The sequence below is a fragment of the Jaculus jaculus genome, chromosome 14 (assembly GCF_020740685.1).
Source record: "Jaculus jaculus isolate mJacJac1 chromosome 14, mJacJac1.mat.Y.cur, whole genome shotgun sequence".
In the NCBI taxonomy this organism is placed as follows: Eukaryota; Metazoa; Chordata; class Mammalia; order Rodentia; family Dipodidae; genus Jaculus; species Jaculus jaculus.
Genome location: NC_059115.1, coordinates 57,021,764 through 57,047,734, shown reverse-complemented (window position 1 = coordinate 57,047,734; position 25,971 = coordinate 57,021,764). Strand labels below are relative to the sequence as shown.

Sequence of the window (25,971 nt, the reverse complement as noted above, 5' to 3'; positions counted from 1 at the left end):
CATACATATTTTTAAAAAGATATTCTCTAAAAGATCCAACCACAATACCATTATCCAATTATCCCTTTTATATCTCACCCACACAAGACATTTGCAAGTTTGACTTTTGATAATTTCCCATCAAGAAGCAGAATCGCATACTGTTTGAGGTCAGGCTGTGAAGGCGGTTGCGTTATGCCACAGTTCAAAGTGCCCCAGGTCTGTGGTGGAGTTGGCCTTCGACATGGCAGATTTTGGACCTGGTTGACTTAGTCACAGTGGACTCAGCGATCTCTACAGGGGGTTGATTATTTTGTTTTTAACCCTTGGAAAGCCGAGGCATGGGAACGGGATTTAGTTTCTCTAGATCGGGCCAAGGCCTGTTAAAACTTGCTTTCTTCTTTCTGCAACCGAGCCGGCGAGATGACCCTGGACGGCGTGCACAGAGGCCCGGGGAGGGCCGGGCCGGGCCGGGCCCGCGCTCCCAGCGGGCGGTCGTGGGGGGACCCGCCCGGCGTCCCGCCGCCACTCCCGGGACTCTCGGGCGACGCTGGGCGTTTCTTCCCTTTCCGGCTCGGGGAAGTTGTTTTTGGTTCTCAGTTCCCAGTCAAGGAAAAAGGCACCCTGTTGACCAAAGGTCTCCTCAGGGTGGCCACCCGCCAAGTCTTCCTGCATCCCAAGCTTGCCAAGAGCCTCGGGGAGATCCACGAGGGACGGCGAGGGGGGGGAGGGAAGCTCCGTGGGCAGGCTCCTCCTCTCCCCCAGCCCTGGGCCGGGCGTCCGCGGCCGTCTTTGCGGAGGTGGTGGTGGGGAGGGGGAAAACTCTCCGATGACTCGTCAGGGACCCCAGGTTCCTTCATCTTCGCCCCCTGCCCCGTCGAAGACTCCTCAAGCTAGCCGCGCCAAGCGCCGAGGTGCGGGCGAATCCGCGCGGCGCAGGCGGGGCCGGCGCGCATGCGCGCTCGGAGCCCGCGGCGTCGGAGGACTCTTCCCCCGCGACGGCAGGCCGCTAGGTGGCGCATGCGCCCTGGAGGCTGAGGGAAGCCGAAGAAGGCGGCGGCGGCGGCGGCGGCTGCGTAAGGCGGGGGCGCCGTGGGGGCCGGGTCCGTGTTTACTCAGCGGCGGGCGCAGCGGCGGCGGCGGCGGCGGCACGATGGTGTTGGCGCATTTCGTCGAGAATTTCTGGGTAAGCGGGGACCGCTGCAGACGGAGCGGGGGAAGAGGCCACCGTGTGCCGGAGCTCGGGCCTGCGTGCCGGGCGCTTTGGGCTCAGGGGCGAGCGTCGCGGGACCGCTGCCCGCTCGGTCCGCCTGGCGCCGGGGTCCCGCGGGTGACGACGGGTCGCGGAGGGAGGGAGGCAGGCGATCGGGGACCCTCCTCTCCTCTCCCCCTACCCCGTCCTACGCCGCCGCCGCCGCCAGGTCGTAGCGGTCCCGGGCGCCGAGGCTTGTCAGCCGGGGGGCCCCCCGGCAGTGCGGCGGGGACCGTGGATGCGGAGGGACGGGCCGCCGCTGCCGCCAGGGCTGGGACAAAAGCGCCGGATGCGGCGGGAGAGCGAGCGGGAGACGTGCCTCGGCCGAGGAGCTCCGAGCGGCCCGCGGCCACACAGCTCGGCGCCGGGGCACGTCCGCTTCCCGCGTCGCAGGCCCCGGGGTCTCCCCGGCTTCATGTCCCCCACCATCTCTCACTCCCCCCACCTACGGTCCACACGGAACCCCGGGAGCGGCTGGGCTGGCTCAGCACTTCCTCTGGGCCGCCGGTGGGTCTGCCTGCGTCCCGGACTGTGCCTCGAGGCCTGCTCACAAAGCGTATAAAAGTTGAATTTACTGTAACTCAACTCCATGGGTTTCAGTGCACCCAGACTTCCCTACTGCCATCTCCCTTCCTCATTCTTCCCACACCCTCCGTCTCTCAGCATTGGTTTCCTCTCTGAGAAAGACTTCTCGGTCTCCCCCGTGGAGCGGTGTTTTGTTTTTTTCCTCTGCAGTTACTGTTTCTTGTAATGGCAAGTACAGCTTCAGCCATGTACGGGAAAGTGATGTGTTTACTCAGGTATCTGCAGTACATTGCATTTTTAGATCCTGGCAGTTGCAAATGCTAATACTGCAGCTTCATTTCAGTAAGATCTGGAGCTCTTAAAAGGGGCGATCTTTCAGTTAAGTAAAAAGTGGATATTCGTAGGTACCTCAAGCCCAGGTTTGATCAGTTGAATCAGTTCATAGATACTTGGCCTGAATGTTCCTTCTTGTTTTCCACTCACAATATAACAATAATAAGGTACTGTTTTTGTTTTTTTTTTTTTACCCTTTTTAAAACAGCTTCGAGATGCAATTCATTTTCCATGTATAAACAGTATGCCCATTTAAAAAGTGTCTAATTTGACAGTTTATCATATGTTTGTAGAATTGTGCCAACATCACCACAGTCAACTCAAGAACAAATACAGTACCCCCAGAAAGAATCCTATACCCGCTATCAAGTCACTCCCAGTTTTCCCCTTTTCCCAAACCTTGGCAACTAATCTACTCTCTGTGTCTACGTATTTGTCTGTTCTGGACCTGCCATATAAATGGGGCTTTTAGGAACGGCTTCTTTCACTGACCGTGTTTTTAAGGCATCCATGTGGTAGTATATTCAGTATTTAATTCCTTTTTATGACCAAATAATATTTCATTCCACATTTTATTTATCCATACAGTGCTCGTGGACATTTGGTTTCCACATTTTGGTTATTATGAATAATGCTGCCATGTACATTTTTGTACAAGTGTGAGAACATATGTTTTCATTTCTTTTGGAATGGAATTTACTGGGTCATATGGTAACTCTATATTTAACATTTCAATGAACTGTCATACTGTTTGCTAAAGTGGTTGTAGCATTTTACAAATACTCAGCAATATCTTAGGGCTCCAGTTTTTTATCTGCTCACCAACACTTGTTATCTGTCCTTTAATTATATTACAATATAATGGGTTGTTATGAAATAACATCTTGTGATGTGCATTTCTGTATGGCTAATGATGAGTCTTTTCCTGTTTTACTTTAAAAAAATTTTTAAAGGTAGGGTTTTGTTCTAGCCCAGGCTGACCTGGAACTCACTCTGTAGCCTCAGGCTGACCTTGAACACAGAGATCCTTAAGTTTCTGCCACTGGAGTGCTAGGATTAAAAGTGTGCACCATCATGCCAGGCCTTAGATACACATTTCTTGTCAGATTTATGACTTGGAAATATTTTTACCCATTCTTCAGGTTGCCTTATTTATGGGGTGTGTGTGTGTGTATGTGCGTGTTTTTTTTTTTTTTTTTTGAAAGAGAGAGAATGAAAATTGTTGTGCCAGGGCCTGAGCCACTGCAATCAAACTACAGATGCTTGCCTGGTGGCATGTGTGACCTTGCACTTACCTCACCTATGTGTGTCTGGCTTACATGGGATCTGGGTAAAGATGGAACATGGGTCCTTAGGCTTTGCAGGCAAGTACTTTAACTACTAAGCCATCTCTCCAGCCCTCAGTAAATAAATAAATATATGTATATTTAGTGTTTTATTTTTTTTATTTTTATTTTTATTTTTATTTTTTTAATTTTTAACTTTTTTAAAATTATTTATTTATTTATTTGAGAGCAACAGACACAGAGAGAAAGACAGATAGAGGAAGAGAGAGAGAATGGGTGCGCCAGGGCTTCCAGCCTCTGCAAACAAACTCCAGACGCGTGCGCCCCCTTGTGCATCTGGCTAACGTGGGACCTGGGGAACCGAGCCTCGAACCAGGGTCCTCACGCTTCACAGGCAAGCGCTTAACCGCTAAGCCATCTCTCCAGCCCTAGTGTTTTATTTTTATTTATTTATTTGACAGAGAAAGGAAGAGAGAGAGATTGGGCGTGCCAAGGCCTCTAAAAACAAACTCCAGATGGGTGTGCCCCCCTTGTGCATCTCGCTTAAGTGGGTCCTAGGGAATTGAACCTGGGTCATTTGGCTTTGCAGGCAAATGCTGTAACTGCTAAGCCATCCCTTCATCTCCTCAATACATTTTTTTTTTCCCCCTTCCCGAGGCAGGGTCTCACTCTAGCCCAGGCTGACCTGGAATTTACTCTGTAGTCTCAGGGTGGCCTCGAACTCACGGTGATCCTCCTACCTCTGCCTCCTGAGTGCTGGGATTAAAGGTGTGCGCCACCGTGCCTGACTCAATAAACATTTTTAAAAAATATATTTATTTATTTATTTGCAAGCAGAGAGAGGGAGAGAATAGGTGCAATAGAGCCTCCAGCCTCTGCAAATGAACTCTAGATGCATGCACCATTTTTTGTGCACTTGGCTTTACGTGGGTACTGGGGAATCCAACCTGGGTTGTTAGTCTTTGCAGTCAAGCATCTTAACTGCTGAGCTGTTTCTCTAACCCAATAAATATTTTACTTCTTTATTTGCAAGAAAAGAAGAAAGAATGTGTGTACCAGGGACTCCTTCCACTGCAGACTCAATACATGAGCCACTTTGTGCATCTGGCTTTCATGGGGACTAGAGAATCGAACCCAGGCCATTAGGCTTTGCAATCTAGTGCCCCAACCACTGAGCCATCTCTCCAGCCCCTTACTTGCATTTTTGAGAATATTCTTTGTAGCACACTTTTATTTTGATTAAAAGTCTCAGGGAAAACCAAAAAGGAAAAAAAAATGCACAAGAAAGCTAGGTGTGGTGGCACATGCCTTGGGAAGCAGAGGTAGGAGTAAGTTCTGATAGAGTGAGACCCTACCTCAACCCTACCCCCCTAAAAAAAGTCTCAGAGAAGTCCAGTTTATTTACTTTCCTATTATTTGTGTTTTTAAAAAATATTTTATTTTTATTTATTTATTTGACAAAGGAAGAGGTGGGGGGAGAGAGAGAGAATGGTTATGCCAGGGTCTCTAGCCACTGCAGACGAACTCCAGATGCATGTAATGTGCTCCCTTGTGCAGCTGGCTAACTGGGTCCTGGGGAATTGAACCTGGGTCCTTTGGCTCTGCAGGCAGATGCCTTAACCACTAAGCCATCTCTCCAGATGATAAGGGTTTTATAGTTTAAGCCTGTTGAGATACGTGATCCATTTGAAATTAATACCTGAGTGGTTCAAAGAAATGATGTAGCTTCAATCTTTTGCATGTATATTTGTTTATTTGTTTCAGTACCTGCTTTTTTTGAGTGGGGATTGGGGTAGGGTCTTGCTCTAGCCCAGGTTGACCTGGAACTCACAGCAATCCGAATTTAGCTTCCCAGTGCTGGGATTAAAGGCATGTGCTGCCACGCCTGGCTTCCTTGTTAAGTTTTTGTGACGCTCTTTGCAAGTGTCATGGATGTTGAGTTCATTTTTGGATTTTCAGTTTTGCTGCATTAAAATTTACCCTTAAGCCAGCCAATGCTGTACTGTTTTGGTTACTGGAGCTTTCTTTGTGTAATAAGTTTGGAATCAGGAAACATAAGTCCTACAGGTTTTTGTTTTCTTTTTTTTTATTTTGTGATAGGGTCTCACTGTAGCCCAGGCTGATCTGGAATTCACTCTGTAGTTTTAGGATGGCCGTGAACTCATGGCGATCCTCATACCTCTGCCTGGGTGCTGGGATTAAAAGCATGTGCCACCATACCTGGCTTTTTTTTTTTTTTCCTTTTTAAAGATTATTTTTGTCTATTCTGGGTTCCTTGCATTTCCATGTGAATCTTAGGATTACATCTCTTTAAGACATTGGGCTTTTGCATTGGGAATTTAGAAGCACTTTTAAAAAGATTGTTATGTTACGGGCTGGAGAGATGGCTTAGCGGTTAAGCGCTTGCCTGTGAAGCCTAAGGACCCCGGTTCGAGGCTCGGTTCCCCAGGTCCCACGTAAGCCAGATGCACAAGGGGGCGCACGCGTCTGGAGTTCGTTTGCAGTGGCTGGAAGCCCTGGCGCGCCCATTCTCTCTCTTTCCCTCTATGTGTCTTTCTCTCTGTGTCTGTCGCTCTCAAATAAATAAATAAAAAATGAACCAAAAAACTTAAAAAATAAATAAATAAATAAAAGCACATGCCCCCATGTCCTTTAAAAAAAAAAAAAAAGATTGTTATGTTAAAGTTGGTAGTTCTCAGTTAATTGAGTGTAGCCTTGTTTTGCTCTTGCCTAATTTGGATAATGCTTTTCCGAATATTCTTGTGCATATTTTTCATGCCACTTGCTTGACCCTATTAAGAGAGTAGCAGGAATAAAATTGAAACCCATATATAATTTGTTTCATTTTTTCCTTCATTTTTATTTTTGAGACCATGAGAATAAATAGTAAAATAGATTGCATTTTATTTCTCAGCCTGGAATTGGGGCTGAACACTCTAATTGAAGCATAAAAGATTCTCAAAAGAGGCTAAATGAGTTAGAAGAGTCTAGGAACTAAATAATTGAATAGGTTGTATGTGTGAAACAACTTAAACATTTCATAGTTTAGGATCATTTATGAAATAATTGCTTAAAACAGAGAACTTAATACTTCCCTAATGTTTCAAGTGGAACTGTCAAAAGGAAATAAAGCTTGTCAAAGTTTAAACCATGTTGTACATGAAGTATTTACAGCTTTCAGTTAAAAAAAAAATTGGTCAAAGTGAGGTAATGGGAAACTTTGAAGTTTGAGGTTCTAACCAAACTGCCTATTAATTGTTCTCCTCTCTACATATAAAAACAAACCTTTTTATTGTGGTGTTTTGTTAGAAAAAAAGGTGCATCATTGAAATGCTCTTTAAGCTCTTTTGAAAGTAGCATGTTCATTCTTTTCTAAATAGTTTAACAAAAATTATATGCCATATTAAAAATGTCACTATAAAGAACACCATAAAGAAAAATATATTTAAAACATCCTCCACAACAGGTGTTTTGTTGTTGATAAGTCAGTTGTCACAAAGCATAGTGCTATGGATGAAGCTGAAAATGTTCTTTTCTGTTAAAATTGGACAGCAAAAGTAATATACACTGTGTCCTTAATATTTAAAAACAAATGTTAGCTCTTTAAAAGATTAGTAACTTTAAAAAATATTTTTCATTTATTTGTGAGCAGAGAGAGGAAAAGAGGAGAGAGAAATTGGGCATGCTGGGCCCTCTTGCTGCTGCATATGAACTCCAGACATGTGCATCACTTTGTACATTGGCTTTACATGGGTACTGGGGACTGAAACCAGGGCTCACCCAGACCATTAGGCTTTGCAAGCAAGCGCCTTTAACTGCTGATCCATCTCCTCAGCCTAGATTATGTAACTTTAAAAGGGTATTGACTAATTCTTTATTGAGGAAGTGTCTGCATACTGCATCTTTCTCAAAGGAAGAGGCAAACGCTGTCTATGTCAACATTGTACCATAGTAATTAACAAGGCTTTATAATTTTATATAAACTAGATTATTTAATTCAGCAGTAAAAGCATTAAAAGAATGAATGCCATAGCCAATAATTACTTAAGGGGAAATAAGCACAATGTATTTTGGGTATGTGCTTTATAAATATATTTTACACAGTAATCTCAATCTGTATAAACTATGAATCATTTATCAGAGACACCAAGTATTATTTTTGGCGTGAGGTGGGGGAAGATTTTTTTTGTTTTGTTTTTGAGGTAGGGTCTCAACTCTAGCCCAGGCTGACCTGGTGCTTACCCTGTAGTCCCAGGCTGGCCTCAAAGTCACAGGGATCCTCCTACCTCTGCCTGTTGAGTGCTGGGGTTAAAGGCGTATGCCACTAAACCTCGCTATTTTAGGTATTTTTATCCTGAAGTATTTCCTTTTTATCTTACTGTTTAATGTGTATAGAAGTCTCATTTCATTTATTACTATGTTGGTATTCTCACACTTTAATTAATTAATTAATTATTTTTTTGTTTTTCGAGGTAGGGTCTTACTCTAGCCCAGGATGACCTGGAACTCACTCTGCCTCCTGAGTGCTGGGATAAAGGCATACACCACCATGCCCACTCACATACTTGCATTTTAAATTACATTGGAGCACTTGGGGGATATATTCACATTTGCTCTGTGATTACATGGGTAAAGCTGGGAGGATTAAAATGCTTTTAGAAATCTGGAATATGCTATTAATAGGATTTATGAGCATAAACATTATGTTTTTGCTTGATCGTCTAACTTAGTATCTTAAATGAGAGATATAACATGTTCTTCATGATTTTTTTTATTCATACAAAAATTTAAAAGCAGGTGCATTTAGAATGTCAGTTGAGGACTGGAGTGATGGCTTTGTGGTCAAGGTGCTTGCCTGCAAAGCCAAAGGACCCAGGTTTGATTCCTCGGTAGTCACAAAAAGCCAGATGCACAAAGAGGTTTGTAATGGCTTTGGTCTGCCCATTTTCTATATCTCTCTGCCTCTTTCTCTCTGGTGTTCTCTCTCAAATAAAAATAAAATTCTAAAAAAGAATGTTAAATCTGGGTGTGGTGGCAGACACCTTTAATCCCAGCACTCAAGAAGTAGGAGGATCACCATGAGTTTGAGGCCAGCCTGAGACTACATAGTGAATTCTATCTAGTCAGTCTGAGCTAGAATGAATCTCTACCTTAAAAAGCCAAAAAAAAAAAAACCCAACAGCAACAAAGCAAAAAAATTACATACAAGTGTGCCTGGAGCCCTCGTGCGCATGTGTGATGTTGTGTGCTTGTGTCACTGTGCATCTGGCTTACGTGGGACCTGGAGATTTGAACATGTGTTCTTAGACTTCACAGGCAAGCACCTTAACCACTAAGCCATTTCTCCAGCCCCACAATATGTTCTTGATAAAAATAAATGAAAAGATCTCCTTAAAACAGTCACCTATATCTTTTTTAAAATACTTTTTTTTTGTTGACAGCTTCCATGATTATAGATAATAAACCATTATAATTCCCTCCCCACCCCACTTTCTCATTCACAGATCCACTCTCCGTCATACTCCCCTCCCCCTCTCAATTTGTCTTTTATTTTGAGATTGGCCCTGGTGCACCCATTCTCTCTCTCTTTGCCCGCTATGGTGGCACACACCTTTAGTCCCAGCAGTTGGGAGGTGGATCACTGTGAGAAGCCAAGGGTGGAAAGACAGTTATGATTTGAATCATTATGCACTATATGCTATTTAATTAATTTGTTTGAGAGAGAGAAAGAGGCAGATGAATAGAATGAGCGCGCCAGGGCCTCTAGCCATTGCAAATGAACTCTCGACACATTTGCCACCTTGTTCATCTGGCTATATGTGGTACTGGGAAATCAAACCTAGGTCTTTAGGCTTTGCAAGCAAGTGTGTAACCACTGAACAGTTTTTCCAGCCCCTATATGTTTATTTTTGAGGCAGTTTGGAAATGAACATTTAGGCATATTGGTGTTTTGCAGGAAGTATCTCCTAACCATTTTCTTAATCTTCCCAAAGGTTTTTTATTTTTCTTTTAATATTTTTATTTGTTTATTTATTTATTTTGGTTTTTCGAGGTAGGGTCTCACTCTAGCCCAGGCTGACCTGGAATTCACTGTGGAGTCTCAGGGTGGCCTCGAACTCATAGCCATCCTCCTACCTCTGCCTCCCCAGTGCTGGGATTAAAGACATACACCACCACATCCAGCTAATACTTTATTTTTATTTACTTAAGAGAGAAAGATGGAGAGAAAGAGAGAGGGAGAGGATGGATATGGGCATGCCAGGGCTGCTGCATATAAACTCCAGATATGTGTGCCACCTTGTGCATTTGACTTACGAAGGTCCTGGGGGATCGAACCTGAGTCCTTTGGTTTTGCAAGCAAGCGCTGTAACTGCTAAGCCATCTCTTTAGCCCCCAATGATTTTTTAAAATTGAAAAGGGAAGTTGGTAAAAGCAACATTTTCATTCATAGTATTCCTCTATGTGTAATCTTCTGCCTATCTTCTTACCCTTTTACTCATCAGAAGTAAAAAGCAGAGCCAAGCTGGGTGTGGTAGCACACACCTTTAATTCCAGCACTGGGGAGGCAGAGGTATGAGGATCGTTGTGAGTTTGAGGCCACCCTGAGACTACATAGTGTATTCTAGGTAAGCCTGAACTAGAGTGAGAACCTACCTTGAAAAACAAAAAACACCACCACCAACAATAAAAAAGCAGAGCCAGACACATAATGGTGCAAACATGTTATTTCAACACTTGGAAGGCTGAGGCAAGATGATTGTGTTTGAGGGGAGGCTGGCCTACTAAAAGCAAGTTTTAGGCTAGCCTGAGTGACATAGGGAGATCTTACCTTCAAAAGAAAAAAATCCAGGTTTTTCTTAAGTATTTAACTTGTTGCCGTTAAAAAGGTCAGTGAAGAAGCTTGCGAACAGTTACATTTGTTAATTTAAGTGTAAGTGTGTTTGATTGTTTTCTATGTGTTAGTGTGCATGTGTGTGGTGCATATGAGGGTGTTTGCAGAGGCCCGAGCACAGCCTTGTGTCGTTCCTCAGCTACCTCATCTGCTTCTGAAGGGCCTCGTCAGCCTGAAGCTCACTGGTTAGGCTAGGTTAGCTTGCCAGTTGGCCCTAAGGATCCTTTTGTCCACCTGCCCAGCACTACCATACCTGATGTGGTATATGGTTTTGAACGCAGATCTTGTAAACTTTACTGACTGAGCTCTCTCTCCATTCCCTATATGCTTATATTTTAAAGTATAAAATTATACGGTAAAATAGAGCAGAAAAAAATGTCTTTGGGATTTGGAAAGGAGCCTAATGGCTTATATTAAAAAAAATTTTTTTTTTCTGAGGTAGGGTTTTACTCTAGTTAGTCCAAGCTGACCTATGATTTACTATGTAGTCTCAAGGTGGCCTTGAAATCATGATGGTCCTCCTATCTCTGCCTCTCCCGGATGCTGGGATTAAAGACGTGCACCACCACGCCCAGCAAAAATAAATAAATAAATAAAAATTTAAGGCTGACATGGAATTCATTATGCAGTCTCAGGCTAGCCTCAAACTCACTGTGATCCTCATACTTCTACCTCCAAAGTGCTGGGATTAAAGGCATGCATCATCATGTCCAGGTCTTTTTTTCAGTTTTACTTTATTTTTAATATTTTACTTATTTATTTATGTATTAATTAAAAAAATTTTATTTATGTATTAATTTGACAGAGAAAGAGGGGGAGAGAGTGAGAAAATGGGCACAGCAGGGCCTCCAGCCACTGCAAACAAATTCCAGATGCATGTGCACCCTTGTGCATCTGGCTAACGTGGGTCCTGGGGAATCGAACCTGGGTCCTTTGGCTTTGCAGGCAAACACCTTAACCTCTAAGGCATCCCTTCAGCCCTTACTTTGTCATTATTATTATTATTATTTTTTTGTTTTTTTGAGGTAGGATCTCACTCTAGCTCAGGCTGACCTTGAATTTACTATGTCTCCACAGGGTGGCCTCGAACTTGTGGTGATCCTCTTACCTCTGCCTCCCAAGTGCTGGGATTAAAGGCGTGCACCACCAAACCTGGCATCCTTACTTTATTTTTATTCATTTGAGAGAGAGAGAGAGAAAGAGCGGGGGGGGGGGGGGGAAGGGGCGGGGGGGAGAGGGAGGGAGGGAGAAAAGGGGCATGCCAGGGCATCTAGCTGTTGCAGACGAACTCCAGATGCATTTACCATCTTGTGCATCTGGCTTATGTGGGTGTCTTGGGGAACCGAACCTGGGTCATTTAACTTTGCAGGCAAGCACCTTAACTGCTAAACCATCTCTGCATCCTTTTTTTTTTTTTAAATAACTTTTTAACATATATATATATTTTTTGGTTTTTCAATTTAGGGCCTCACTCTTAGTCCAGGCTGACCTGCTATTCACTATGTAGTTTCAGGCTGCCCTCAAACTCATCTGCCTCCCAAGTGTTGGGATTAAAGGCATGTGCCACCCTGCTTGGCTAAGAATTCTTTTTTCCTCCTATGCTTGGGAAGGCTGAATTTAGGCTAGCACTCAATCACTGAGATACACCCCCATTCCAATTTAAATACTTAATTTGGATTGGATTTTAATAAGTTATGTTTTGCCCCAGGACGTAGTGAACATCTAATGAGAGTACTACCTCTGTAAAGTGCTTTGAGGTTAGCAGATGAAAGATCCCACCTAAGTGAAAATCTCCATTTTGATTGAACTTTTCTAACAATTGCTTCATCCCTGGAGGTGTAGGAAAGGAAATGTATTAAGAAAATGTTATTTACTTAGCTAAAGAACTAAACTTTTTAGTTATGTTCTATGTAACTTACTCATTTAAAGTGTACAGTTGGGCTGGAGAGATGGCTTAGTGTTTAAGGCACTTGCCTGCGAAGCCAAAGGACCATGGTTCGACTCCCCAGAACCCACATAAGTCAGATGCACAAGGGGGCGTATGCATCTGGAGTTCGTTTGCAGCAGCTGGAGACCCTGGCACGCCCACTCTCTCCCTCCCTCTCTCTCTCTCTCTCTCTCTCTCTCTCTCTCTCACAAATAAATAAAGAAAAATATTAAAAAAATAAAAAAATAAAGTGTACAGTTGAGGCTGGTGATGTGTAGCTAAGCAGTAGAGCCCTTGCCTAGTACTCAGAAGCCCCTGAATTTGACACCAGAACTACACACACTGTTCCCAAATAAATAACAAAGAAATGTGAAGAGATAAAGGACTTAGTTCAGAAAATTTTAGAATATTTTTATCACCTGAAAAAGAAACCTTTAACCACCGAGTCATCTCTCCAGCCCCCAAAGAATCCTTTATTCCTTTATTATTTACCTCCCCCCTCCCTTCCATTCTCTTTCCCCCCAAGGAACCTGTTCATCTGCTTTCTGTTACGGACTTCTTTATTCTGGGCTTTACTGTGAATGAAATCTTCCTAGTATTTGGTCTTTTGTGATCTGTAGCTTTTACTTAGCATAATATTTTCAAATTCATCAATGTTGTAGAACTTATTAGTGGTTCTTTTCTGTGTGGGGTCCAGTAATAGTCCATTGTGTGGGTATGTTACTTTTTTTGTTTGTTTGTTTTGAGGTAGGGTCTCACTCTAGCCCAGGCTAACCTGGGATTCACTATGTACTCTCAGGCTGGCCTTGAATTCACTGAGTGAGTCCCAGCAAGCGCCTTTAACTATGACCTGTATATACTTACTCATTTGAACTTATTTAAATTTTTGAAGTTTGTGCATGAGAAAAAAATTACAATATTTGTGTTCCTATGTTTGTAAATTAAAGAAAATGATGGCTAGAGTCTGACTCACTGCATCTTTTTTTTTTTTTTTTTAATTCTCGTTTTTCTAGGTAGGGTCTCACTTTGGTCCAGGCTGATCTGGAATTAACTATGTAGTCTCAGGGTTTCCTTGAACTCAGGGCAATCCTCCTACCTCTGCCTCCAGAGTGCTGGAATTAAAGCCATGCACCACCCATGCCTGGCCCTGGAGTCTGACTCTCTGAATTATTTTTATTTTTATTTATGTTTTGTTTTTCAAGTTAGGGTCTCACTCTAGCTCAGGCTGACCTGGAATTCACTGTAGTCTCAGGGTGTCCTTGAACTCTCAGCGATCTTGAACTCTTAGTGATCCTCCTACCTCTGCCTCCCTAGTGCTGCGTGCTCCACCACGCCCAGCTTGTCATTGCAATTTTTCTTTTTGTTTTTTCTAGGTAGGGTCTCACTCTGGCTCAGGCTGACCTGAAATTCACTCTGTAGTCTGAGGGTGGGCTCGAACTCTCAGCGATCCTCCTACCTCTGCCTCCCGAGTGCTGGGATTAAAGGCGTGCGCCACCACGCCCAGCTGGTCATTGCAATTTTTGACTTGAGTAAATTATGAATTTCCAAACAGGAAGAGATGTGAATTGGATTTGTAGCCATGCAAAGTATTTGTGTTTAGTTACCAGGGCCTCTCAAGGTGCCTTGTGCATCACGGTGTGAACTAGAATGCATGTTCCTTTCCAAGTGAAGACCTGAAAGATGAGGTAGACAGTGCTGTTCCCAAGGTTGTGTTACTGTCACTGTTGTTAGTGTTAGTTTGCTACATAATAAATAAATGGACCTCATTCTTTTATTGATAATTCCTAAGTAACACTATTTGGCTATCGAAATTTCTGAAATAAATAGCCTCTCCTTCAAGGAAGGGACATAAGTTTAATATGGGTATTCTGAGCTTGAGGTGATTTTGGTATCTGAATAGAGTTGTGCTTGGGGCAGGTGTGGATATTGAACAGAGAGTTTAGTTCAGGAGCAGTGTGGGAAGCTAGATTTGTGCATTACAAAAAGAAAGGTGACTACTAAGGGTAACACATAATTAAGAAAGCCAGGGTAATTATGGAAAAGGGGTGAGACTGTAACATTGGTAGGCTGTCTGTTTTTATGATAATTTGTGTTTTTAAAATTCTGTATTTAATGGCTTTGATTTCTTTTTAGTCTAGACTCTTACATGCTAATTATGTTATATAAAACAGTTTTGTAATATGAAATACTTCTGAGCTATCTCTTTAGCCCTCATTTGATTTCTCAATGTAGGGTCTTGCTCTAGCCCATGCTGACCTTGAATTTCACTCTGTAGTCTCAGGCTCTGCCTCCCAAGTGCTGGGATTAAAGGCATGTGCTGCCAAGCCGGGCTTGTTTTATATTCCTTTGGTAGACACAATTAGATATTCAAAATATTAAGGATATTGTTTATGTCATTACAAATATGACATTTTTATTTTCTGTATGTGTGGCACAGCACCTGCATGCTTATATGCTCATGAATTTATTAAAGGTCACTTCAGCTTAACTGGAAATTCCTGTTTCCTGTTTTGGTAAGCTATTGAAAAATTAGGTTTTGGAATGTGTGATATTTGCTTATGGTATTTCTTTTATTTTAATGAGTATATTCAATTCTTTTTTTTTTGTTTTTTTTTTTTTTTTTTGTTTTTTCGAGGTAGGGTCTCACTCTGGTCCAGGCTGACCTGGAATTAACTGTCATCTCAGGGTGGCCTTGAACTCATGGCAATCCTCCTACCTCTGCCTCCCGAGTGCTGGGATTAAAGGCGTGCGCCACCACGCCCAGCTCAATTCTTTTTTTTTTTTTTCCCCTACAAGGTAGCCCAGCTCTAGCCCAGGTTGACCTGGAATTTACTATGTAGTCTCAGGGTGGCCTCGAACTCACAGTGATCCTCCTACCTCTGCCTCCCAAGTGTGCTGCATCTTATTTTTATTCAAGAAAATTAAAAACTGTTAACCTGTAAATAGAGTTAAGTTTAGTAGTGGTGTTTTATTTTACAGATTAAATTCACATTTCTAGTATTGTCTTGATGATTTAATAATTTATGATTTATAGAATAAACATCAATAAAAATTTAAAGATTAAAATCTCATTTTGTGGGCTGGAGAAATGGCTTAGTGGTTAAGCGCTTGCCTGTGAAGCCTAAGGACCCCAGTTCGAGGCTCAATTCCCCAGGACCCACGTTAGCCAGATGCACAAGAGGGAGCACGATTCTTGAGTTCGTTCACAGTGGCTGGAGGCCCTGGCATGCCCATTCTTTTCTATCTGCCTCTCTCTCTGTCTGTCGCTCTCAAATAAATAAATAAAAATAAAAATAAAATATTTATTAAAAAAATCTCATTTTGTTAACATCTCATTAGTTAAAGACCAAGCAGATAATCAACTCCTTGTTTTTCTTTAATTTTTAAAAATATTTATTTATTAGAGAGAGAAGGAAGAGGCAGAGAGAGAGGAGAGAAGTAAGTTGTCTGTAAGGGACCCCCAACCCATATTCATGCAAGCGACCCTGATTAAATTCAGCATGAAAGTAGGAGGGGGACTGGTTGGAAAGTAAGGGTTCACTGGGAGTAGGAGGGCAACAAGGGAGTATAATGAGGGGTTGAATATGACCAAAGTATATTGCTTGTACTATAAAATTGTCAAAAAATAAAAGTATTTTTAAAAGAATCGGTGGGCTGGGAAGATGGCTCAGCAGTTAAAGGCACTTGCTTGCAAAGACTGCTAGCCTTGGGTTCTGTTTCCTAGTACTCATGTGTGGTGGTTTGATTCAGGTATCCCCCAGAAACTTACGTGTTCTGAACATAGGTCCCCAGCTGGTAGCAGTTTGGGAATTGGAGCTTCCTTGAGGCAGTGTGTTGTTGGGGGCGGGCTTGCTTATGGGTGTTAATAGCCAGCTTTCCCTTGCTAGTGTTTGGCACACTCTCCTGCTGCTCTTGTCCACCTGATGTTGGTCAGGGAGTGATGCCCATCCTCTGCTTATGCCATCATTTTCCCCTGCCATCATGGAGCTTCCCCTTTGAGTCTGTAAACCACAATAAACCCTTTTCTCCAGTAAGCTGCTCTTGGTTGGGGGCTTTTTAGCAGCAATAAGAACCTGACTGCAACATTTAAAATTGGTACCAAGACTGGAGTCATTGCTTTTAGAAACCTGACTGTATGGCCATTTGGACTTTCAGAACTGATTTGTGGGAGAAATGTGGATGAATTTTAAACCTTTACCTAAGAAATGTCTTGCAGTGCTGTAAGTACAGCTTGATGGACCATTCTGGTCAGAGTTGAAAGACCTGAATGCAGTAAGAACTATGGGCTGTGAGGTTTGGTTTATGAGGGTAAGAGAGCTTTGCATGGACTGGGCTAGAAGCAATTTCTGTGACTTGCTGTTATGCCCATGTCCTGAGAATTTGTGTAGGGTTGCCTTGTGTAGAAATAGTCTGGTGTGAACACTGGGATAAGGCACAGATGGAAATGGCATCTTTGGACTGAAGCTGCATTCAGCTGCAATTGAGAGATTACATACAACCTTTCAGATTGGACCAGCTGACCTGCATTGGAACAACAGGAAGAATGTGGACTCTTGAAGTAAGGACCCTGAATGCTGAAGGGGTATCCTGCTCTTCAAACTCATATTCATTCCCCCCTGATTAACAAATTGGTAGCCCACCTGGTATTGTGTAGCATAGCAAATGCAGCAAAGAGAAGGTCATTGAATTTGCAACATGGTTTTGTTGTTTGGAAATGGCCATGGACAGTGTGAAGCAGGCTTGTTGGATTATCTGCATGGAGACCTGAGGATGAACTGTGGGTTGAAATGGAGACCCAGCAGAGATGCTAGGACTATGGGATGGCTGCCAAGGAAAGCTGCCGGTATTGGATGAAGTTTTCCAGTATTGTGAGTAGTCTAGCTGGAGGGGTGGAATTGGAACTCCAGAGACTTTTCACTAGTTAGAATTATCTGACTTTGAAATTAGAGTTGTTGGACTTAGAGCTACAGAGCTTAATATTTGCCCTGTTTGTTTGTTTTGGTTTTTCGAGGTAGGGTCTCACTCTATCCCAGGCTGATCTGGAATTCACAACGCAGTCTCAAGGTGGCCTTGAACTCACTGCGATCCTCTTATCTCTGCTGGCATTAAAGGTGTGTGCCACCACTCCCAGCGCCCTGTTTGTTTTAAATCTTGTATTGGTTGAAAATTTCTTTGCTATGTGCAGTGCCATATTTTGCAGTGTGACTGTTTATTCTGTGCCATTATGATTATTGGTATTATAGCTCAGTTAAAAGAATTTGGACTATGGGGATGTTTGAACATCATTGGGATTAATAATAACTATAGGGACTTTTAAAGTTGGACTGAATGCACTGCATTTTACCTCATGGATGGTTATCCATTTGTGGGGGTCAGGGATGGAATGTGGTGGTTTGATTCAGGTGTCCTCCATAAACTTAGGTGTTCTGAGTGCTAGGTCCTCAGCTGGTGGCAGTTTAGGAATTATGGGTATTATAGCCAGCTTCCCCTTGCCAGTATTTGCCGCACACTCCTGCTGCTGTTGTCCACCTGATGTCGGCCGGGAGGTGATGTCCACCCTCTGCTCATACCATCGTTTTCCCTTGACATCATGGAGCTAAGCCAAATAAGCTGTAAGCTGTAAGCCACAAGCTGCCCTTGGTTGGGTGCTTTTTGTTTGTTTGTTTGGTTTTCAAGGCAGGGTCTCACTCTAGTCCAGGCTGATCTGGAATTCACTGGGTAGTCTCAGGCTGGCCTTGAACTCACAGAGATCCTCCTACTTCTGACTCCCAAGTGCTGAGATTAAAGGCATGTGACATCACGCCCAGCCCTTTTTTAGATACTTTATTTTTATTTTTTTGAGAGAGAGAAAGAGGCAGAGAGACAGAGAATGGGCACACCAGGGCCTCTAGCCACTGCAAACGAACTCCAGATCATACGCCACCTTGTGCATGTAGGTTACATGGGTTTTGGGGAACTGTACTGAGTCCTTTGGCTTTGCAGGCAAGCACCTTAACGTCTTAACCACTAAGCCATCATTCCAGTCCTGGTTGGGTGTTTTTAACTAACCATGAGAAGCTGACTGCTACACCAGATAAAGCCAGATGTCCCAAATGGTGCATGCATATAGAGTCTGCAGTGTCAGGAGGTCCTATTGCTCCCATACTGATACTAACTCACTCTCTCTGTTCACAAACAAATACATAAAAATATCTTTAAAAATTGGGCTGGAGGGATGGCTTAGCGGTTAAGACGTTTGCCTGCAAAGCCAAAGGGCCCTGGTTCGATGCCCCAGGACCCATGTTAGCCAGATGCACAAGGGGCTACACGTGTCTGGAGTTCATTTGCAAGGGAGGCCCTGGTATGCCCATTCTCTCACTCTCTTTACCTTCCTTCCTCCCTCCCTCCCTCCTTCTTTCTCTGTCAAATAAATAAATAAAAATTAAAATATTAAAAAAATCTAAGTGGAGAGTTGGGGTGTGGTGGCACACACCTTTGATCCCAGCACTCGGGAGGCAGAAGTAGGAGGATCACTGTGAGTTTGAAGCCACCCTGAGACTCCAGAGTGAATTTTAGGTCAGCCTGAGCTAGAGCGAGACCCTACCTTGAAAAAACAAACAAACAAAAAAAAAAGCGGAGATAAAGAAGCAAAAAAGATGTCTGTGTTTGTACTCTTTTCTGATTTATGCTGCATATTTCTTATATTGTGCTCAGTATATGTGCGTGTGTGTGTGTGACTACAGAGTTTAATTCCAGGTCAGCCTGGACCAGAGTGAGACCCTACCTCAAAAAACCAAAAAAAAAATTTATACACACACACACACACATATACATACATACATACATACATACATACATACATATATATATTTTACCAAAGCATATAGAGTTGTTTTTATATAATTTAAAATTTAATAATAGTTAGGGAAAATGGCTTACTAAGCATAGGAATCATGCAATAATTAATGTAGGGGTTTGATATTCTCAGTTTAATTTTTGTTTTTCATTTACATATTTTTCTGAATTTCAGGGGGAAAAAAATAGTGGCTTTGATGTCCTCTACCATAATATGAAACATGGACAGATATCAACTAAGGAACTAGCAGATTTTGTAAGAGAAAGGTATGTATTTTTTTATAAGCAATTTGTTTAATAGCATTCTCAATTTAAATTTTAGAATATAAGTATAAAATTTTAGTTGGGTTTGGAATAATCAAAGTTAACTTTTTAAGGCCATACTATAATAATTCAGCATTCAGGAGGCAGAGGTAGGAATGCTGTTGTTTTTGAGGCCACCTTGAGACTACCTAGTGAATTCTAGGTTAGCCTGGGCTAGAGTGAGACCCTTCCTTTGTGGTTGGTAATGTTTTTTTAAATTTGTTTGAGAGAAAGAGACAGAATACATGCCAGGGCTCTATATGAACACATTTAAAATCTCAATTATGCATCGTTTTTCATGTATTCTCTAAACAAACTACATGTCTGTCTTGTGTGTGCTGTGTGTCAGGCACTTGTCTAAATTTTGGGGGTGTTGGCAAAAGATAATCTAACTGGAGTTTATAGAAAGGAGGATATGAATAATATAGAGGAGTTGGGATCTAAACAGTTTTGTCTTAATCCAGTCTTCTGGTTTCCACTTCCGTCCTGGAAGTTGTGAGGGAATTTCCAGAAGTGCTCTGAGAAAAGTCTTTGGTGCTCGCTTGTGTAAGGTCACTGGCAAGAATAAAGACAGGGACATTATATTTCTATTTCCTGCAGGTTCCTTAGCTTTCTCTCTTGTTCCAGGTATCTCATTGCTTATTGCCATCTAGCCTAAGACCCTCACATTCAGATATCATTGTACCTTTTCATTCTGTTTAGAATCTAATTCTTCCTGATTCTGTGGACAATGAGACAACCTCTCCTTCCATTCTTTTCCTGCCTTATTTTTCTTCATCATATTTTACAGTCAGCTGAAATAAATGGTACTTTATTTCTCTCTCCTTACTAGACGATAAGCCCACAATGGCAGGGAGGTCTCTGCTTATTTAGTCTGTTTTGCTCTGGCTCTCCTGTGTTTATGGTAATAGTGAGTAGAATTGAAACTACAGGGCTGGAGAGATGGCTCAGTATGATTTCCCACTACTTACATAAAGCCAGTTGGACAAAGTGGCACATGCATCTGGGGTTCATTGGCAGAGGCAGGAGGTCTTGGCATGCCCATTTTGTCTCTGCTTTTGTGCCTCTTTCAAATATTTAATTAAAAAAGAATAAAACTAGCCAGGCGTGGTGGTGCACTCCTTTAATCCCAGCACTTGGGAGGCAGAGGTAGGAGGAGGGTCATCATAAGTTAGTTCAAGGCCACCTGAGACTACGAAAAACCAAAAAAAAAAAAAAAAAAAAAAAGAATAAAACTATACCTTCATTGCCCTTTTTGAAATGCTCAGTATTTTTACCTGAACTTTGGTAGTGGCTCCTAAGTGGCTCACGCCCAGTGAGTCATTCTTGTTTTCCTGTAACTTATTTTGTGTTGTAGTCAGTTTTCTTTCTTTCATTTTTTTTTTTTTTTTAAAGAGCTACAGAACAGTTTGTTACCTTTGCTGGTTAAACCATTTCTAGGGTTTTACATTGCTCTTAGGATAAATCTGCTTTATCTGACCTCAAACTACCTTTGTAGCCTTAGCTTACATTAGGCTGTTAGTCCTGCCATTCCAGAGATACCATTCACTTCATGAGTAGGTATTTGCCGATTCTCTTCATTTAGTTAATGCTTCTGCTCCTGTAGAGCTTAGTAGAGTGGTCACTTATCCTGCCCTTCCTGATCTCTGTGATAACATAAAAACACCTAGTAGAATTTCAGTATCATATGTCTCTTTGTTGCATCTGTAAAATGTTTTGTTTCTTCCTTATCTGTGAAAGTGTTTTTATCATATCAGACCACTTAGTACTTTAAAGTCATGTGATAAAAATTTTTTCTCTCTTTTTTTAATCTTTGTTCTATCTCCTGTCTGTATTTATTGGATAATAGGGCTATAATTTTCCAGTCTCTATTTTAGGATTTGTTTTATGTGATTTAATGTTTCCCCCTCCTTTTTTAAAATTTATTTTTATTTATTTATTTGACAAAGGGAGGGGGAAGAGAAAGAGAGAGAGAGAAAGAGAGAGAGAGAGAGAGAGAGAGAGAGAGAGAGAGAGAGCGCGTGCGCGCGTGCGCAAGAATGGGCACGCCAGGGCCTCCAGCTACTGCCAACGAACTCCAGACATGTGCTCCCCCCTGTGCATTTGGATAACATGGGACCTGGGGAACAGAACCTGGGTCCTTTGGCTTTGCAGGCAAACACCTTAACCGCTAAGCCATCCCTCCAGCCCTTAATGTTTTTTTCTTTTTTTATTTATGTTTCCCCCTCTTTATTGGCTTCTTTTGGTCTTTTTTTTTTTTTTTAATCTGTTTTCTTCCATTAGCTTAAAAGTAACAGCTTCACTGTGTATTATTCTTACTGGTTATCGTAGATATTACAATCTTTAAGTTCCTTGACTTATATCTAGTGTTGATTTACCCTTTTTTTGAAAGTACAGGCCTTTGAACACTACATCTTTCTGACATATGCCTTTTATGAGACTGCCATTGCTGCATGTTGCATTAAGAAGGCAGATTTACATGCCTTTTCTGCTGCATGTGTACAATTTTATGGCAGTGAAAACCTATCCCTTCTCACAGAGCTAGGGACCAGAGGACTGTGTGTGTGCTGAGAAAGGGACTCTACTGCTGAGCGGTTTTCCCAATCCTTACATTTTCTGATTCTGTTTTTTTGTAAATACATGAGAAAGAGAGGAGAGAGAATGAATATGAATATGGGCACACCAGGGCCTCTTGCCACCACATCTTTACATGGGTACTGGGGAATTGAAACCAGGTTGGCTGCTATGCAATCAAGTGCCTTTAACTGCTGAGCTGTGGTTCCAGCCCTCCTCCCTCCCTCCCTCCCTCCCTCCCTCTCTCTCCCCCCCCCCTCTCTGTGTGTGTGTGTGTGTGTGTGTGTGTGTGTGTTTAGAGGTAGGGTTTCACTCTAGCCCTGGCTGACCTGGAACTCACTATGTAGTCTCAGGGTGACCTTTAAGTCACAGTGATCCTCCTACCACTGTCTCCTGAGTGCTGGGATCAAAGGCATGTGCAACCAATTTTTAAAAATTTATTTTTATTTATTTGTTTATTATAGACAGAGGGGTGGGAGAGAAAGAGAGAGTGAGAATGGGCGTGCCAGGGCCTCTAGCCACTGCAAACAAGCCCCAGATGGATGTGCCACCATGTACTTCTGGCTTGCCTGGGACCTAGAGAATCGAACCTGGGTCCTTAGGCTTTGCAGGCAAGTGCCTTAACCACTAAGCTATTTCTCCAGCCACCATTATTTTAGTTTTTCAAGGTAGGGTCTCACTCTAGCTCAGGCTGACCTGGAATTCACTCTGTAGTCTCATGGTGATCCTTCCTATCTCTGCCTCCCAAGTGCTGGGAATAAAGGTGTGCGCCACCACACCCATCTCCATTTTTTTTTAAATGCATATTTTTGGTTTTTCAAGTTAGGATCTCACTAGCCCAGGCTGACCTGGAAATTCACTATGTATTATCAGGATGACCTCAAACTCAAGGCAATTCTATGTAGTTCTGATTAATATTGTACCTCACCAACCATTCAAGATTGGCCATGAATCTATGATAATCCTCTTGCCTTATCCTTTTGAGTGCTAGGATTACAGATTGTTCTGTAATTTGCCAGGTCTGGCAAATTTCCATTTTTCAAAAATTGTAAATACACACATACCATTTTGCTGTACATATTTCCTTAAGGTTTTATTTTATTTTATTTTATTTTATTTTATTTTATTTTATTTTATTTTATTTTAAGGTTTAGAGAGATTGTATTAGATTAAGAGAAGGAAAGAGGAGGAAGTGCAGAGAGCTCCTGTCACATGGAGGGCAGGAGGGGGAACAGCCCATTGGGAGGACCTGGGAGTTGAGAAGAGAGAAATAGCTAGCAAAAAGAGGGGCCTGCTCACCTGGTAAGCATGTGCTTGAAACCTTATTGTAGTGGCCAGGTGAGCCAGTTTCTTCAACTTTTTATTGAGAAATTTTCAAAGAGCCCAGAAATCAAGATATTATAAATCATCAAGTAGTGAGCTATAAGTAGGTCTCAATAATACTTATCATTTTGTCAATCTTCATTAAGGCAATTTCCTGGCATCGAATTATTATGTCTGGAGCTGAGGAAATAGCTTAGTCAGAAGGTGCTTGCCTTGTATTAATGAAGACCTGAGTTTGATGCCCAGAGGGGGAAAAAAGCTGCATATGGTGAGGCCCACTTGTAATCCTGGTGCTGGAGAGGCAAGGACAAGCAGATCCCTGGGCTTGCTGGCCAGGTCTAGCCTATCTGGTGAACTTCTGTCCAATGAGCCATGCTGTCCCCCAAAAAAGTAGATGGCATTTTTGAAGAATAACATCCAAGGTTGTCCTCTGGTCTCCATACACAGGCACAGTTACTGTCTTTGTAGTTACTGATAGACATCTTGAAATAGCTAGGGATTTAAATAATCATTATTTGTTAATCAATGTTAGTGATAATTTAAAAATGTTTTTCAGCCAGGCGTTGTGGCGCATGCCTTTAATTCCAGCACTTGGGAGGCACAGGTAGAAGGATCACCGTGAGTTCGAGGCCACCCTGAGACTCCATAGTAAATTCCAGGTCAGCCTGGGCTAGAGTGAGACCCTACCTCAAAAAAAACAAAAAAAAAATTTTTTTTTTTTCAATGTCTGATCCAGTTAATTTGTCTCAAGTCCAATGCTTGACATTTTCTTTTATTCATGCACTTTTTTTTTTTTTTCAAGGTAGAGTCTCACTGTAGCCCAGGTTGACCTGGAATTCACTATGGAGTCTCAGGGTGGCCTCAAACTCTTGGCGATCCTCCTACCTCTGTATCCCGAGTGCTGGGATTAAAGGCATGTGCCACCATGCCCGTCTCAAGTACTTTTTCAAAAACTTACTTATTTTTATTTGAGAGAGAGAGAGAGAATGAATATGAATTGGCATGGCTGGGCCTGAGCCACTGCAGTCAAACTCCATATGCTTGCGCCACCTAGTGGGCATGTGCAAACTTGCATTTGTCTCTCCTTTGTGCATCTGGCTTATGGGGGATCTGGAGAATTGAACATGGGTCCTTAGTCATGCAGTGTTTTTTTTTTCTTTTTCCTAAACTGATTTAAATGTAGCAAATCTACTGAATTCCATTCAGTATTTTACACAGAAGACTTCACAGGTAGCATTGTATATACCATCAAAGGCATATAATATCAGTTATATCTATTTCTTTATGATATTAGTCGCTGCTCATACTTATTACTTAAATCCATTATTTCCTTAGGAATTTACTTGTATGGAATTTTTGTTGAGTATTAAATTATCATTGGTAGATTCCTTTTTTTTTTTTCTTTTTCAAGGTAGGGTCTCACTCATTGGTAGATTCTTAAAAAAAAACAAAAACTATACCATTATCTACAATTGAAATGTTAGTGGTCACTCCAGCTGTTATTCCTTTGAAAGTAACTTTGGGGCTGGAGAGATGGCTTAGTGGTTAAGCACTTGCCTGTAAAGCCTAAGGACCCTGGTTCGAGGCTCAATTCCCCAGGACCCACATTAACCAGATGCACAAGGGGGCACACGCGTCTGGAGTTCGTTTGCAGTGGCTGGAGGCCCTGGCGTGCCCATTCTCTCCCTCCCTCCCTCCCTCCCTCTCTCTCTCTCTCTCTCTCTGCCTCTCTCTCTGTCTGTCACTTTCAAATAAATAAACATAAAACAAAACAAAATTTGATGATAGTAACTTTGTTGGAAGAGTTTGGCTGCTTTAAGATTATCTCTTAGTCATTGATTTTTTTTTTTTTTTTTTTTTTTTTGGTTTTCTGTGGTATGGTCTCTCTCTAGCTCAGGCTGACCTGGAATCCCCTAGCCTGGAATTCACTATGTAGTCTCAGGGTGGCCTCAAACTCTTGCTGATCCTCCCACATCTGCCTCCTGAGTGCTGGGATTAAAAGTGTGTGGCACCACGCCCGGCTTTAGTTATTGATTTTTTTTTTTTTTTAGCAGTGGGAATTGAACCTTTTGGGCTTTTGCTTGGTATGCACTGACTTTTTTTTTTTTTTTAGGTTGGGTCTTACTCTAGCTCAGGCTGACCTGTAATTCACTATTGCACTGACTTTAAAAAAAATGTTTCTTTTTTTTTTTTGTTTTACAAGGTAGGGTCTCAGTCCGGTCCAGGCTGACCTGGAATTCACTATGTAGTCTCAGGGTGGCCTTGATCCTCCTACCTCTGCCTCCCGAGGGCTGGGATTAAAGGCATACGCCACCACGCCTGGCTTCTTTTTTTTTTTTTTTTTAAACGAAGAAAGATTTATTTTTATTAAAAATTTTTTTGTTGTATGTTTATTTATTTATTTGAAAGAGAGAGAGAGAGAGAGAATGGGCACGCCAAGGCCTCCAGCCACTGCAAATGAACTCCAAACACATGTGCCCCCTTGTGCATCTGGCTAATGTGGGGCTGGGGAATTGAGCCTTGAACCGGGGTCCTTAGGCTTCACAGGCAAGCGCTTAACCGCTAAGCCATCTCTCCAGCCCAGATTTATTTTATTGTAGGCAAGTGCCTTAACCACTAAAGCATCTCTCCAGCCCCCTCTTATAAGTTTTGTTTCTCCTGTCCAGTGGCCTTTGCAAAGCTTTACTTCACCTCTGTTTTTCAGCTACTTGTTCTTTTTATTTACTTAATCAATTCTTATGTG

General features: G+C 42.3%; 1 protein-coding gene across 2 annotated transcripts in view; it reads left to right on the top strand.

Moving 5' to 3' along the window:
- Positions 1–1,060: 1,060 nt before the first annotated feature.
- Positions 1,061–25,971, top strand: part of Fcho2 (FCH and mu domain containing endocytic adaptor 2) — a 119,884-nt gene continuing 94,973 nt past the window's right edge. The window contains exons 1-2 of one of the 2 annotated variants that reach the window (XM_045134361.1): positions 1,061–1,165; positions 19,204–19,295. In XM_045134361.1, the coding sequence (XP_044990296.1) occupies positions 1,133–1,165; positions 19,204–19,295 (125 nt within the window). In that variant the 5' untranslated portion in view covers positions 1,061–1,132. The remainder of the gene's footprint in view (positions 1,166–19,203; positions 19,296–25,971) is intronic. The other variant, XM_045134360.1, reaches the window with a different exon arrangement.